We start from the raw sequence: 17,041 nt of genomic DNA, 5'->3' as shown, positions 1-17,041 counted from the left end.
ATTGGTCAATTCTCTTATTTATATATACCCTTCAAATTAAATGTACTTTTCAATTGAATCGATTGATCTAATTCGATTATTCATAATTCATAAGTAGATTTAATGTTACATTTAATGTTAAGCTTTTTACAACTTGCACACCATTAGTAGGAGCAAACTATTATCTACATACACCATTAGTAGACAATTTTTATGATTCAATCTCATGACATGAGTATAGAGATGAACATAGATTAAATGCACAGCTTTGTAGTGAGTCTAAATGTAGAAAGTGTTGTTTAATATTTATTTTATACAATTATGATTCGAGTCCAGATTATTCTTGAAATAGATGAATACTCAAGTAATAGACCACAATTTGGGGTTGTGTTTAGTAGAGAGTATTGGTGGGGGGGGGGGGATGGGTTTAGGGTTGGTATAGTGAATGTAAATTTGTTTCTACAATTAACGCATCATGAACATAAATTTAAAGATAAATACTACTAAGCAACGAGCCGAAGGATGGGATTCTATATTGTGTAAATGTAGAAAGTGTTGGTTAGTAATTAATTTAATGATATAAAAGAAAAAGAAAAGAAAAGAAAAAGAAAAAGCATAGTGTAATGTTGGAGAGGGAAATGGGTAAGCGTGTGGGACAAATGATGTGACTTAGATTTGGGGGAAGGAGTTGAAAAGCAGCAAAGGCCACGTGTTGCCCTAAACGACTCTCGTTAGAGGATGAAACGCGGGGTTGGACGTGGTCTACACCCTCCTCCCCCCTTCTCCCCTATAATGCTCCAATATCACCTCCTATGTCCTTTTTCTTTTCAACTATTATTATTATTATTATAAACAAAATTCCTTTTGTTTTTTTCCCAAATAAATAATTTGTTACAATAGTAATTTAATACTTCTTTTAGCATAAAAACATGGTTGAATGCATTTAAGCCAAATAAACAAACAAACAATGCATCATACTAAGTTTTTCCTTCTTATGCACTTGATACATAACAAAGATGAAGGACTTGAGTGAACAGTGAACTGTAGTTAAAGCTTTGAACATGAAGGGTATGGGATTAGAATTTGATGGGAATAAAAGTTTGGGATGTTTCTGCAAAATGAAAGTATAGAAGGGGAAGAAAAGATAGGAGGGGAGGGGGGATCGTGTCAAAGGATTAAGCAAATATGACCCGCAAAACACCTTTTTTTAAAATCACTTCAAATTGTCACTCAACCTTTCTATTAGAGTCGGCCCCTGTTTTGCTACTCAAATGCAACACGTGGTCTCCTCTTACATGTTTGTAGTGGACCTATTTCTCTTCTCTCGCTCTATATAAACCCTCTTCTCTCTCCCCTTCCTCATTCATACTCACTCACTCACCATTTCTCTTCACCTACAAAAGAAAAGGGTCTTTCTCAAACGCACATAAAAGTATAGAATCTTTGAGTTTTACTTATTTTGTATTCTTTTTCAAAACCAATCAAGTTTCACCATTCATAACGAAGCTTACATAACCACTAGTAATTGGCTTAGCCTTATGGCTTCATCAGCAGCAGCATCAGTGGCTAGTGGGAGCTGTTGTGTTAAGGTTAAACTCCCTGTTTCAACTCCTCAGTCTGCATCTTCTTCTTCTTCTTCTTGTATTGGTTTTAAAAAGCGCTACATTTCATGTTCTTTGCAAACCCCTTCAATTCTTCATTTGCCTAAGCAACAATCACCAGCTTTTCCACCATCACCTTCTTCTACTCCTTCAACGAAAAACACCGAGAAAACTACTCAATCCCAACAATGGAATCCTTTGCAAAGAGCGGCGGCTATGGCTTTAGATGCGGTGGAGAATGCTTTAGTTTCTCATGAGCGTCAACATCCTTTGCCGAAAACAGCTGACCCTGGTGTACAAATCTCCGGTAACTTTGCTCCGGTCCCTGAACAACCTGTTAAACAAAGGCTTCCCGTTATTGGAACAATCCCGGATTGCATACAAGGAGTCTATGCTCGAAACGGAGCCAACCCGCTTCATGAACCGGTGGCTGGACACCATTTCTTCGATGGGGATGGGATGGTTCATGCGGTTCAGTTCAAAAATGGCTCAGCTAGCTATGCTTGTAGGTTCACTGAAACCAACCGTTTGGTTCAAGAACGAGCTTTTGGGCGTCCTGTTTTCCCTAAAGCCATAGGTGAACTCCATGGTCATTCAGGCATAGCTAGACTGTTACTTTTCTATGCTCGAGGTTTATGTGGACTCGTTGATCCAAGCCATGGCACTGGTGTTGCTAACGCGGGACTTGTTTACTTCAACGGCCACCTTCTAGCCATGTCTGAAGATGATTTGCCTTACCATGTTCGTATTACTCCATCTGGTGACTTGAAAACCATTGGCAGATACGATTTTGATGGTCAGTTGAAATCCACAATGATTGCTCACCCCAAAGTTGATCCACAAACTGGTGAATTCTTTGCTCTTAGCTATGATGTTATTCAAAAACCGCATCTCAAGTACTTTAAAATTTCACCCGATGGTAAGAAATCACCCGATGTTGAAATCCCAGTTGATGGTCCAACCATGATGCATGATTTCGCCATCACTGAAAACTTTGTGGTGATACCAGACCAACAAGTTGTTTTCAAATTGGGTGAAATGGTTCATGGTGGTTCACCCGTTGTGTATGATAAGAACAAGGTATCAAGGTTCGGGGTATTGAACAAGAATGCCATTGATGCTTCTGGGATTAAATGGATTGAAGCACCTGATTGCTTTTGTTTCCATCTTTGGAATGCTTGGGAAGAACCAGAAACTAATGAAGTTGTTGTGATTGGTTCTTGCATGACACCACCAGATTCCATTTTCAATGAATGTGAAGAGAATCTCAAGAGTGTTCTGTCTGAAATTAGATTGAATTTGAAGACCGGGAAATCGACTCGCCGTGCCATTATTTCAGAATCCGAGCAAGTGAACTTGGAAGCAGGGATGGTGAACAAGAATTTACTGGGAAGAAAGACTCGGTTTGCATATTTAGCTCTAGCTGAGCCTTGGCCTAAAGTGTCAGGATTCGCCAAAGTCGATCTCTCGACCGGGGAAGTTAACAAGTATATCTATGGAGACCAAAGGTATGGTGGTGAGCCTTTGTTCTTCCCTCGAAACCCCAATTCGGAGAACGAAGACGACGGTTATATTTTAGCCTTCGTTCACGACGAGAAGACTTGGAAATCGGAACTGCAAATTGTGAACGCCATGGACTTAAAGCTAGAAGCCGCGGTTCAACTTCCGTCTCGAGTTCCATACGGTTTCCATGGAACATTCATAAGCTCAAAGGACTTGGAAAAGCAGGCCTAATTTCATCAGCCATTTTGAAAAAAAGGGAGAGGTTTTACCAGAGGGATGCTTTGCATGGATTGTCCCCGGAATCTCTTCCTCTGTTTTAAACCCTGTTTTTGTTTAGTCCCTACACTTTTAAAAACCTCCTTTTTTGGTCACTATTGTAAAGTGAAAAAGGTTTTGGGGATACCAGCTTGTAGCTTTTGCTTTAGCTAGTATTGAAGCTCAGCTGGTTTCTGCTTATTATTTCACTTATCTTCATTAAACAGTACATAAATTACAGGGAAAAATGTACTATTTTCCTCTGTTTTATCTCTGTAATTCTGTGTTTCCTTGTGAATACTTGAAAATTTACAGCGTACATATTTTGTGTCATTACTTAAATATCCACTTTGAGAAGAAAAGTGCCTAGATTATATATATTTTGCATAGACAACCGACAAAAAGTCAATTTGTTCATAGTTGGTCAGTTTTTGAAAAGAACATTAAGTTCAATTATTAGAACAATGAACAAATGAGAATACAGCACGGTTAAATGTTAAATCATTCAAGGGATTGGGCTAAATTGACAGATTAGACACCCTTATATTTCCAATTTTTATATGTCATCAAATTGGACAAGTTGTTAACTGATGACCCTTTTGCTAGTTTTTCAAGTTTTAGCTGATTTAATGCCTAAACTCAACTGGTAAGGTATTGAAAAATGAGTGGGAGAGCTTAAAGGGTAGCCTTCAACAATTTGCTCAATGTTCCCAACTTGGGAGAGTTGATTGATTTTAAGGTCAACTTTGATAGCCCTTTGATTGAAATAAAGGGCACCCCCCTTCAGTCTATTTCATATGTAAAACATCACAGTTAAGAAATATCAATGATATTTTTATTGAAGGAAACGAAACTCGATGACCGGTGGGGGGTCGAATTTTCGGGTCATTGCTTGTGGTTTATCTAGAAAATTATTGAGGGAGAGCTTTTAGTAGTAGTGCTGAAATGCTTGGAGGGTCCATATACCCAATACAAAGTTATTTCAAAGTCTATGAAATGGGGAGGGGTTGCCATTATTGTTACTGGCCACTACAAAGCTATATAAAAAAGGGGGGTATGGGCTAAGTTACTCTATCTATTGAGTTTTGATGGTTTGGTTTTTTTTAGCATGTAGGATCAGTATGTCCTTTGCTTTCTATTCTGTTCATTGGAATTGGTTGGTCTTTTAGGTACTTACATTGCTAACTTAGTGCTGTCTCATAACTCAAAAGTGATGGACTTGTTTTGTTTTTATATCCTAGGAGCAATGCTCAACATGCTATAAGCAATTTTCAAACATATGACTATGATGTTCTGCCCCATATTGTTATACATGTATAACAATTGTAGCAAATATCTTAGTCTTACAATGGCATGCTTAAATTTATTAGGAAGAAGTTTTTGGAATGTCAAACCTTTGGAGTATTGTTTGGTTGTTTTAATTGTTTGATGATAATGTTAGTACATTGGTGATGACTATTATAGGAAAGAAATGTGAAATTTACATGAAAAATAACTCGCAAACTACAAAGAAATTTGTAAAAATGACTTAGTAGGTGCATGGGAGGAAAGAATTTAAAGACATAAATCCTACATATATTAATAATGGTCAAAGGAAATTCAGAGGCTGCTATTTGGGAGCCAAGAAAAACAGCTCCAATTAAATTGGGTCCTGGTTTATTCTTCAAATGAAGCTCATGTGCTCCCCCAACAACTTCAACTTATTTTATGTGTGAAGTCATTTTCTTTGATTAACAATGCCTTATTGTCAAGGGAAAACATAAAATCTCTTTTTAATTATTAATCAAATTTTAAATTTGATTTTTTAAAATTTGTAATTTATAAGGATATTAAAGCTATATGAGTATTTTAAAAAACTCGAATAAATTGAATAAACAATTAACTAAAATGGAAAGAAAATGGATAAATGAAGTTAACCATCAATTCAGTGGATGTCAATTGATGGTAAAACAAAGTTGAAATTGAATGGTTGTCAATGGTGGTATAACGAAGCTGAAATTGACTTAATAGAATGAGTTTAAAACTGTGTTTTTCATTGAAAATTGACTAATTTTTGAAGCTTGAAATATGTATGATTTTGTAAAATGGAGGTCGAAAATTGGAAATAATTAATAGATTGTAGGTCACAGTTTTAAAAATGGATGAAATTTTTAACAGAATGACCATTTTGCTTTTCGATTTAATGTACACGGACTAATTTGTCTATTTTCTAAGTAGAGGTGACAAAATGCTATTCAACTCTTAATACAAGAGTCTCCGTGATACTTTTACCTAACTCTGTTGTATTTGAAAAATACTAAATATATATTAACAAATGTTGAATGCAATAGTAACAGATAAAACACATTGCATTTCTAAGGAAAGAATTCAAATTTGAATTATAGAAATGACTTTGTTAGAATGAAAAATCACGAATCTCGTAAGTTTGAACCTTGGGTCAGAGTAATGGGTGACCTCAATGTAAAGGTCGGATAGAACTTGATGTTAATAGTTATGTTAATGTCGACTTGCGAAAATCAACTATTAGTGGGATGTTCAGGACTCTAACAGGTAATTAATTTTAAACCATTCCACCATATTTAAAAATCTAAAATTTAAAGTTGGAATTTTCTAACATTTGTAATCCCTTGATTACAACATTTTTTGTATAGTGAGGTTACATATTTTATATTAAAAAAAACAAAGTTTATAATGGACCACTGAGGGGCTAGAAAGAAAAAGAAAAGGATAAAATTTCAGGTGAAAGGAAAATGATGAATAAGGCAATGAAGAATGCCTTTTCAAGGAGGGTATGTCCTCCTCCTCCTAATAATAATAACATGTTATGAAATATATTAATAGTCATCAACAGTTGTTGGATGTAGTAGTAATACACATTATATTTTTAAAGATAAAACGTAATTTCGAATTTTAAAAATAATATTATTGAAAGAGACAATTAAAAACCACAAAAAATCGATAAACTATAGAACTATAAAATGAATATGGAAAATCCCTTTTTTAAGTATACCATATACATATATATATTAATGCCCAAAACATTTGAAAGCTATTTCCATTTATTTTCCTCCGTGAATCATCCACAAGCAAAGGCAATTTGTTGGTATTGATTGTCCAACTAATGTACAAAAATTGGTCCCCTTCCCACCCTCAAAATCAATGTTGACATAAAAAGAAACTTTTGGGTCTTTTTCATTCCATATGCAATGTGTCAACTCTTTATTGATCGAACTCGATAAATTTTCTTTCATTGTTAAAATACTAAAATATCTTAAATTATATCATTTTATCTAAGTAAGTTTTTATATATTCTTTTATCTTTCAATCCGTACTTTAATTGAAATATTGATTTACATTTAATAAAAGAATATATTTGTTTTTTATATAAAGACATCACGTGGCACTTATCAGCTTTTTTTTAATGTTTGTAAAAAGATGGACTAAAAAAATAACGGAAGCATACTTTAGGTATTGAATTGAGAAATAAATGTACTTTAGATTCCAATTTAGACAAAAACAAAAGTTAAATACCAAAGTGAGAAAACGAGTATAGGTTAAGAACCAAATTGTAAATTAAGCATTTTTGGCACGAACACTTGCAAATGTAATTGCTTGCATCATGCATTGCCTCACCCACATGGTTGCCAGCATACATAAATGTTGTTGAAGTATATCCGAATACAAAAATAAAAACAAGAAACCATATGTGCGTGCATGATATAATGAACGAAAATGATGTTGTAGTAGTAAAGGATTAAAAACGTGAAGAAGGAATTTACTAGCAAATTGAAATGAAGTAGACAAGTCAATAATAGTACAAAAAAGATAGAAATGGTGATAGAACGAATACCGCTGCCTACCCATTTTGGAAGCAATTAAGCCAAGATGAAAAACTAGAGACTTAAATGCAAATTTAAATGGTTGATCAGGACAAGGTTCAAAGTTGCCAAAATGGCAACACAATTGGGACTGTCATGCTTTTATCAAGTGGGTGCCTATGATGAGATGTGTGTGATTAGTGACCCCAAATATTTACTCATTAGTTTTTAAAAAAAAATTATCATCATAATTATTTTGTTCGGTGTTAGTGGAGTAAAGTGGGTGGATATTGTTGTTAAGTGTTGTCGAGGAGAGGTTGGTCTTGCTCTAGGAGAAGTCTTTAAAGTGTCGTTTGGAGAGTTAATGGACTCCTCAACAATGGAGGTATTGTGCCGGGGTATCTATGCTCAGTTTTATCTTCCAATTCCGAGGAGTGCTCATCTAGGTTCACAGAATTTAAGGAGTGCCTCGCCTACAAGAAAATGTGAGCATTTAGTCTTGGTAGGATTTGAACCTGTACTCTTATATGACATTAGTGATTTTGTCTCTCGTACTCCAAAGAGAGTCCAATGGGTTTTACAGAGTTTAGGGAGCGATTTGGTTGGTAGAGATACGACCAATAAGCTCTCGAGAAAGATGTTAGTATTGTATATAATATTAATTATGAAGAATATGACTTTGGGGATTCAAACCACCAACTAAGGCTTATATGGCTTTACCTAGCAACCATGGTACCACTTGTGTAGTGAGATTTTTTTTTACTTCATTGATGGTGGACAAAACAATATAGTCAATTCTTTTTATAAAAAATTTATTTGTTAGTTAAAATTTTAATTGATATAGATTAGTTGTTGTACACTATTGTAACATCATTTGAGATTTAGATTATATTTAGTTTTTTTTATTAAATTCAAGTTAAAAAAAGTATAAGATATTAATAAATATGAATGAGATGATTGAGGGAGCAAGATGGTGCTCACTATTTGCTATTCTTAGTCGGATGATTTGGAAGAACAGCAATGATTTTGTGTTTAAGGATGCTCATCATGGCAGCAACAAAGATCAGCTAGCGTCGAGCCTTGCTTGGGCACATAATCTGCAGGTTTCGATTCCAAAACATAATGTTATCGTCCAGTATGATCCTTGCGAGTCTTGGAGACCACCCCAGAATGGTTGGATCAAGCTTAATTCGGAGGCTTCTGTGGATTTTGACACGAAAGGTGCGGCAAGTGGAGGAGTTTTACGAGATTCAAATGCTTGTTGGATTGTTGGCTATGCTAAATGTCTGGGATTTGCTGGTATTTTTCAAGCAGCAGCTAGAGCTCTTCTTGAGGGACTAATCTCGGCCAGAAACAGAGGATTTCGAAAAATTGAGGTCGAATGTAATCATGCATTACTGACTAGAATGATGTGCAGCAGCCATTCTTCTTCTCAAACGACAAATACAGGATTTATGTAGAGAGACCCGCAATAAAATTTAATTTTAAGAAAAATATATCACACATAATATGAAGACTCATATTACCAACGAACCAAATGCATATTTCCCTAAATCTTTAATTTATAGTGCTGCTGCAAATACAAATGATTTGGTGACTGAAAACTATTGAATATTAAGCAGAAAGCAGAATTATTGATTAATGTCCACTTATGAAGATTCATATTACCAAATCGTTTTTAAGAAAAGAATATACAGTGAAAAGGCAGCAGTAGCCAACATTATCATTACATAACCTTTTAACTCAATGAAACATAAACATGTTCCCACAGAAAAAAACAGACAGTAATTTTATGCCATAAATGCAATGCAAATGCAATATATATCTCTTGAGCTCCGGGTAAGTTCATCCTGCGATTTGCTTGGCTAAAGTTCCTGGCCCATAATATATAGCGCTCTACAGTCTCGGGGCCGGACGAGGATGAGGACTGTCCCATTCTGTCACGATGTGGTCACGAGTGATTTCTTTGAGCGAACGACAACCGCTCAATGCCATGGTTAGCTCGAACTCGTCACGCAGCATTGAAAGCACTTTCCTCACGCCAGCTTCTCCTTCAGCAGCCAATGAGAACACCACTGGCCGCCCAATCTGAGATTCAAGCATCATTGTTATAACATTGCACCATTGTATAATATCAACTTTTGCAGCTTCATGGTGCAGCCCCTATAGGGGCAGGACAGTTATACACTTACAAATATACCAGAGGCTCCCAATGCCAAAGCTTTAAAAACATCGGTTCCACGCCGAACACCACCGTCCAAGAAGACAGGAACCCGACCTTGAGCAGCTTTGACAACCTGAGAGAGTTTCAATAATTTGTGAAATATGAAGTTTTTGGTAATGTGTTCCCTATGTCTGAAACCATTGGTTTACCTCTTCCAGGGCCATGATAGTGGCAGGAACATAATCTAGTTGGCGAGCTCCGTGGTTGGAGACGATGATACCAGCTGCTCCAGCCTCTACCGCTATCCTTGCTGTGAGACAAGCATAGATATAGTTCAAAAAATCAGTATATGTTATCGAAACGGACCTGAGAAACAGAGAAGGGTTCGAGTTCTTTCTTACTATCTTCAGCCGTGAGTACACCCTTCACAAGAATTGGCAATGTGGTGATTGTTTGAAGCCATTTCACATCCTATACATAGCCAATATACTTCATTTATTACACTTTTAATCAAAACTATAGCATGTACATTCTAAATTAACCAATAGAATCTCTGGATCGGCTCATGCATATACGTACCTTCCAGCTAAGGGAACGATCGATTTGTCCGGCAACATACGAAGCAAGACCCGAGTCATCAGCCTGCATGGCTCCCAATAACAAGTTAAATATCTTAGGAAACAAATGCTCATCTCATTAGTATATTTTTTAACACTAATGTCGAAAGGACTACTCACTTGATCCATCTTGCCAAGGTCCAAACCTTCAAAGTTCTTCAATGTCAAAAATGGGGGTAAAGTGAACCTGCAAGGGAATTTTGAAACATAAGACTCTTTGAGTGTAACTCGAATATATTACGAAGAATGCTTAACAGTCTCAAAGACACTGCGAGACAATAATACCTGTTCTTGATATCAGCTTCTCTGCGACCGAGTTTCGGAGTATCAACTGTAAGGGCAATTGCCTTGAAACCAGCCCTCTCGGCTCTTCTAACGAGCTGTGCAACTACATTCCTGTCCTTGTATACCTTGAGATTCGACATCGAAGATCAGTTGATGAACAAATACAGGACACCAATGTATGCATTTTTGAACTTACATAGAGTTGGAAAAACCGAATGCCGGGTCCTGTCGAAGCAACCTCCTCAACACTAGAAGTTGCCCATGAGGATAATGTCTGAAATGATCAGCAAGCAAGTTAAAAATGAATTGGAACACTGTCATCGGTTATGGATCGGTTTTAGCATAAAAACATTCGACGATTGGGGTTAAATTAATCGGGAATGAGAAGCCAAACCATGATAGTTCCAGCAGCAGATGCAGCCCTAGCTGTTGCATACTCCCCTGTCACACAAATTGAAAGGGATCTCACTCAAATTGGCTTCCATGAAACAAGAACTAAATAACAAAATGAAACCGATTCCATACCTTCAGGATGAGCCATTTTTTGGAAGGCAGTTGGGGCAATCATGATAGGCATTGATATCTTGAAACCCAACACAGTCGTGGTCATGTCTATCTTGCTTACATCGATGAGAATACGAGGACGAAACCTTAAGAACAAAGAAAGTCAACAAATTGAGACATAAACATTTAGCAATAAAGGAACGATCTGGTCTTGTTTTGAAAAAAAAAAGCTCACAGTATCTTAGTGAAAGCAAATCTATTCTCATGCAATGTCCATTGGTCCTCAGCACCAGATGCATAGTAGTCATACGCCATCTTTGGCAACTTTTGCTTTGCAATTTCTTGATACTCGCTCACATTTGTTATCTCCATCTTTGCGGTGAAATGTTAAAAGAGTCTGCTGTCTGAAAAAACAAATGATACCAGTTAGGATTAGGGACCAAAACAATGTAACCAGACTAAATGGTACGGACGATAGTTCAATCAAATGTCGGGCTTCAAGACCTAGACTATGAGCGTCTTTTTTTGCACTCATTATCCACCTAGCTTTACATAAAAATTTAAATAATTAAATCAATATTTTTAAAAGTATTCTTTTAATATTTTTAGAAAATAATACTAAAATTATATCAAAGTTCCAAATGCATGCATAAAAGTATAGAGATGAGAAGAAACTAATTAAACTTATGTTACATAGACATGGTTCATTGTGTATATAAATATTTTAAATTTTTCTATGCATTTAGAATTTCTTTTAATATATTTAAAAATTCCTTTAAATTATCAAAAATAGAAACTCTTTTGATTCGTATTAGCATAAATTTTTACTAAAATTGACTCGATAAGATATGTAAGATACAAAACCAATTAAAATAAGTGAGGCTCTAACCTTTGAAATTAAGAAATTGACTTGGGGAGCCATTTGCTACCATTTTTCAATACGTTTACAATTCTCAGTGCCTACCACTTTTAACTCCATGTTTAACATGAAAATTAACTCCCAAAACTTTTATTTTTTCTTTAAGCATCTTCATTCAATATTGAATATATTATAGGATACTTCAAATACATTAGATATATTCGTTCTAGATACATACTCATATTTTAACATTCAACTTCAATTTAAATAACATAAATTGAGATAAAAGAACAAGAACAAAAGATATTTAACCCAAAATATTCAATAGAAAAACATAAATACAAACTACTGAGCCAAATTCATTTGTTCGAATATGGATATAGAAAAAAAATCATCCCAGAACTCGGGATAAAGTTTATATGTCAAACACACCAATATCAGAGACTTAAACTTGAATTTAGCTAACATAGCAAAACATAAACATGGGGAAATGTAGTGTAAAATTGAATAATGCAGCAGAATCATAGAAAGTGTATATATTTTAGTCTACTGTCTAAACCAACATGGCCAAAAGACAATGAAATAAGGTAGAGAAAAGGCATACCCTTAGGTTCCAAGACTATGGAGCACAGTGCATGAAGGGAATTAAACCAGTTATGGAAATACTCTACTTATTAATAAGGGACTGATTGGCAATGAAAAATATCAGAAAAAAAAAAGGTTTTATATTAAAAAAATGGGATACATATTAAAACATGTAAGAATATATATTTATATTAAATTATATGGAAATCACAAGTTTAAGTGGATGAGCATTTGGAGGTGAGAAATTGAGACCAAATCCTATTTTGGGGTATTGGGGAATTCTTATCCACTTATCCTTTGTGTGTTTCACAGTGGTTCTTTTCCTATATTATCATTTCTCATCCCAAAATAAACAAATAAAAGGAATAAATGGATAAGGGAAAATTAGAACAATGAATAAGGTATATAATATATTTAAAATTTCTGTGACATGTGAAAGTGACCACAGCGGTTCTGGCTCTCCCCACCTCACTCTCTCTATGGATATGAGATATGAATGCTAAAAGTAATTAATTCATGTTAATTTTGAAACTCAACAAATAAGTATAATTAATGATGGTGGTAATGATTTTTGTCAAAATTATCCTATGCAGTAATAAAAAGAAAAAAAATTAATTTTATGCAAGAAACACGAATGTTAAATTTTTTTTTCACTTCTTTTTTTTTAGAGTGATCAATTTATTCAATTTCTAAATTAAGAGTGACTTAAGAGGTATGTAAACCTACCTACCTAGAGTTTAAATTAGGTTTGAATGAGTCCGGACTACTTTGAGAGCTCAAAAACTATTTTATGGATCTTTTCCACCACATCATCCATGGTCCTTTTCCAATTATTTAATGACATTTCAACAATTTTTTTCCATGTAATTAACACATAATTTTAGAAATATTTTACCCTGAACCCGGAACCCAGAATCTTGAACGTTGAGGCTCGAGCCCAGAATCTTGAACCCTAAACCTCAAGGCTCAAACCCTGAACCTCTAACCTTGAACTTAGGTTTTAGGGTTTAAAGTTCGAGTTCAGGGTCTAGGTTTGGGTTTCATTTTTCGAACATGTTGGTTTAATGATAATATTCATTAATTACATCAATACCCTTTGTATATTGTCCTCAATGGTTTTTGCACAAAGCAAAATGGAAGTAAATATTGGCTCAATGGTTATCTAACCTTTAACTAATAATAAGCAGTATTACATGGTCGGATCATAATACGAAAAGACAACTTATATCAATAAATGAACCTAAACATGTCATTAGCCTAATTGAAAATGAACAAATTGATTAAAAGACTAATATATTATCTATCCGCAAGAAATCAATATTCAAATCTTCAATTTCTAAATTAATTGGTTTTTATGTTTTGGGTTTTAATTCATCTTAATAATCCCACAACAGATAGTTCAATATTTTTCTTGTAGAGTATGCCAAACTTGAAAATAGGCAAATAAAAAGATAACCACATATGTAAACATTTTGCATTCAATAAAATTATTGTTTTATAAATAAATAAGATGCTCTCTCAATGTGTATATTTAATAAGACTTCTTCAATTATAACCACTTCTTTCCATTAAAATAGTGAAGTAAAAGGTTATTAATTATACATGTAATGAGTGAGATCTCTCTGCTATCAAACTTCTTTTATGACTCCATCTTTAAGGGAACTTGAATTATATTAAAAGTGTTCAATTTGATTGTTTGACTTCAAAGATGCGTCGCTAATAAACCACACAAGTAATCAAAATAAGAATATATTAATTTAGGTAAAAATATATCAATCAACGGTCAATTATTTTTAAGTTGCAACTAATATTATAGTTGAAGGTAATAATTTATATTTAAATTTATATAATAAATATTTTTTAATTTCTTACACATCGTCGTATCCAAAAAAAATATGTTGTTATATTTAAATTTAAATTTAAATGATAAATGTTGATTAAGTCTTAACTCGATTGGCATTGGTATTTTTGTCAATGTAGGAGGATGAGGGTTCGAGTGCACATTATTCTCCTATGTATGGGTTGGGGAGGGGCTGTGGGTAGTTATAGGCAATATCTTAAAAAGATCAGATATGATCAGAACTTATAATGAGATTATTCAAAAAAATAAAAATATAATTAAATGATAAATGAATCATTATCATTATTCAATTGCAATTCGAATAGATTTGTTCAAGAATTCTATTATTACCCAAATTTAAATATGTTTTCGGAATATAATAAAATTTAGATAAAAGTACAAGGCTAAAAAATAGATTTAGACAGGTTTAAGGCTAACCTCGTGGAATCTTCTTCTGGTCCTAAACTTAACAGGTTCAATCCAAGAAGCTTGCTAAATTCAAGAAACCGAGAAGGAATCAAAAGTCGAACAACCCAATGAGTTGTTATGTATGCAGCAAGCCAGGACACAGAGCATACCAATGCTTTCGGCACTCTAATCGCTCCAAGAGTCACAGTGGTTCTTTTCCTATATTATCATTTCTCATCCCAAAATAAACAAATAAAAGGAATAAATGGATAAGGGAAAATTAGAACAATGAATAAGGTATATAATATATTTAAAAATTCTGTGACATGTGAAAGTGACAACAGCGGTTATGGCTCTCCCCACCTCACTCTCTCTATGGATATGAGATATGAATGCTACATTTTGTTATTACAAAACTCCGGTAAGGAAAATCTCGAACACACGATCGGAACTCGAAAAGAAAAAGAAGAAATAGAACAAGGCTCCAAGGCGTGTATCAAGCCACTATCTTTAAGGTTATATTCGCCCCAACTTATCTTCAGTGTGCAAACGAGTTCCAAGCAAATTAACATCGAGGATACAATGAAGCCAATGACTATTTGCGTTTTGCACTGACGAGAATAGTCCACTATGCACTGAGTAATGTGTAACAAAAACTCAATTTCTACAAAGGATTTCTGCAGTAATACTTTATAGAATAATCTAATAATATTAGAAAATGAAGGAAGAGAAGAAATAATATTAGAATTTGTTGATATATTTCCAAATGAAAACCCATTCCTATTTATAGGAATTTTCTTGTCTCTTCATAGAGACATCTTTCAATATGTGTCTTTATGAATAAATATATAATAATAATTATTCATTTAATTTTGTAACTATTCAAATAATATTTTTGAATAATTATAATTCTTTTTAAAAATCAAATGATATAACTTTTGACCAATGACCAAAAGATTTATCTTTTGATTAATTACACCATTCATTTATAGTTATTGGGATACTATAAATATTTGAAAATGTTCTAACAATCTCCCCATTTTCAAAATATTTAGATTTTGATATTCTTGGAAATCAATTTGCATAAATAAAGGTGTCTTACGATTGAACCTTCACTTAGTGAAAAACATGTTAAAGTTAATCGAAATTGCATGGTAGACTAAGCTTTGAACCAACTATTCCATTTGATTAATGAACACATCTCACACAATGATTTCAACATCACCAATGCTTAGTATCTAGGGACACTATTATGGCCATGTGTCTATGTCCTCTTTTCATGAGTCTTTGTCGAGCCAAGCCCTTAAGCTCCTAGAAGCGGCCACACTTCCACTCACATAGGTAGATCCCATCAAAAGTGTTCCCATAATTATAACACTCTAACATATTTATGTTATGGGTCCATTAAGAGTATATTACTCATCCTTCCCTTATCATTACGAGTACCTAGCACTTTAATCTTAGGATGAATTTATTTATAGTGCTAACAGTCACATACTAATGATGTACTTTGTCTCATTGAACTCAAGACTTGACGTTATACCAAGCGTTGAGTCGAGTTTCCATCATGGGTGACTCTAATTAATAGGCTTGAGTCCCATCCCTTTTGAGGTCCTTTTTACTGCATCTTTAGCAAGACTTTTTGTCAAAGGATCTACCAAATTTTCATTTGACCTCACATAATTAATAGTGATCACTCCATCAGAGATTAATTGTCGGACATAACTATGTCTTAATCCAATGTGTCTAGACTTTCCATTATATACTTGGCTATATGTCTTTGCTAGAGTAGCCTCACTATCACAATGGATAGAAATAGGTGAAATTGGCTTAGGCCATAAAGGTACATCATAAAGCAAATTTCTTAACCATTCGCTTCTTTAGATGCAATGCTAATGCAATAAATTCTCGCCATGGTGGAATCGAGAATACATGTTTGTTTCTTGGAACCCCAAGAAATGACTCCTCCACCAAGAATGAAGATCCATCCACTAGTAGATGCATGATCTTCCAAACTTGTAATCCAACTAGCATCCGAATACCCTTCTAAAACCGGAGGATATCCATTATAACACAATCCATAGTTAATAGTTTTTTTAAGTACCTAAGTACTCTATTCAAAGCTTGCCAATGCAAACTACTTGGATTACTTGTGTACCTACTCAATTTTCCAACAAAGATATGCAATATCTGGTCTTGTACAAGTCATTATATACATAAGACAACCAATTAGACTTGCATATTTCAATTGATCAATTTTCCTACCAAAGATTAGATACTAATTTTAATTGAGGATCCATAGGTGTAGATCTTTGGTATACGATTGAAGATATCAAACTTTTTAAGCACATTTTCAATGTAATGTGATTGTGATAAAGCCATAGTGCTTTTATCTCGGGTTATTTTAATCCCAAGAATAACATCTGCTACACCCATATTCTTCATAGCAAAGTTGTTTGACAAGAATTTCTTTGTGTTTTCTATTTGTTCCAAATCCGTGCCAAAAATGAGCATGTCATCTACATATAAGCAAATTATGACACCCTTTCCATTATCAAATTTGCTATATATGCACTTATCGGATTCATTTATTTTATAGCCATTAGCTAAAACAACCTTGTCA

General features: G+C 34.2%; 2 protein-coding genes across 2 annotated transcripts; one reads left to right on the top strand and one right to left on the bottom strand.

Annotated features, from left to right (window-relative positions):
* Positions 1-1,333: 1,333 nt before the first annotated feature.
* Positions 1,334-3,657, top strand: LOC105775929 (9-cis-epoxycarotenoid dioxygenase NCED1, chloroplastic). The gene has a single exon (XM_012598420.2). The coding sequence runs from the start codon at positions 1,518-1,520 to the stop codon at positions 3,312-3,314; it is 1,797 nt and encodes a 598-aa protein (XP_012453874.1). The 5' UTR covers positions 1,334-1,517; the 3' UTR covers positions 3,315-3,657.
* A 5,113-nt stretch (positions 3,658-8,770) lies between these two features.
* Positions 8,771-12,385, bottom strand: LOC105775896 (glycolate oxidase 1). The gene is made up of 12 exons (XM_012598401.2): positions 12,190-12,385; positions 10,962-11,130; positions 10,748-10,872; positions 10,617-10,663; positions 10,419-10,496; positions 10,223-10,347; positions 10,058-10,124; positions 9,900-9,962; positions 9,722-9,791; positions 9,530-9,630; positions 9,349-9,453; positions 8,771-9,244 (listed from the first exon to the last, which is right to left on the bottom strand). Exons 2-12 carry the CDS (start codon positions 11,096-11,098, stop codon positions 9,053-9,055), a joined length of 1,110 nt encoding a protein of 369 aa, XP_012453855.1. The 5' UTR covers positions 11,099-11,130; positions 12,190-12,385; the 3' UTR covers positions 8,771-9,052.
* Between the last annotated feature and the right edge of the window lie 4,656 nt (positions 12,386-17,041).

Source organism: Gossypium raimondii, chromosome 1, assembly GCF_025698545.1.
Source record: "Gossypium raimondii isolate GPD5lz chromosome 1, ASM2569854v1, whole genome shotgun sequence".
In the NCBI taxonomy this organism is placed as follows: Eukaryota; Viridiplantae; Streptophyta; class Magnoliopsida; order Malvales; family Malvaceae; genus Gossypium; species Gossypium raimondii.
The sequence above is the reverse complement of the archived record's forward strand: the minus strand, read 5'-3'. Positions and strand labels throughout refer to the sequence as shown.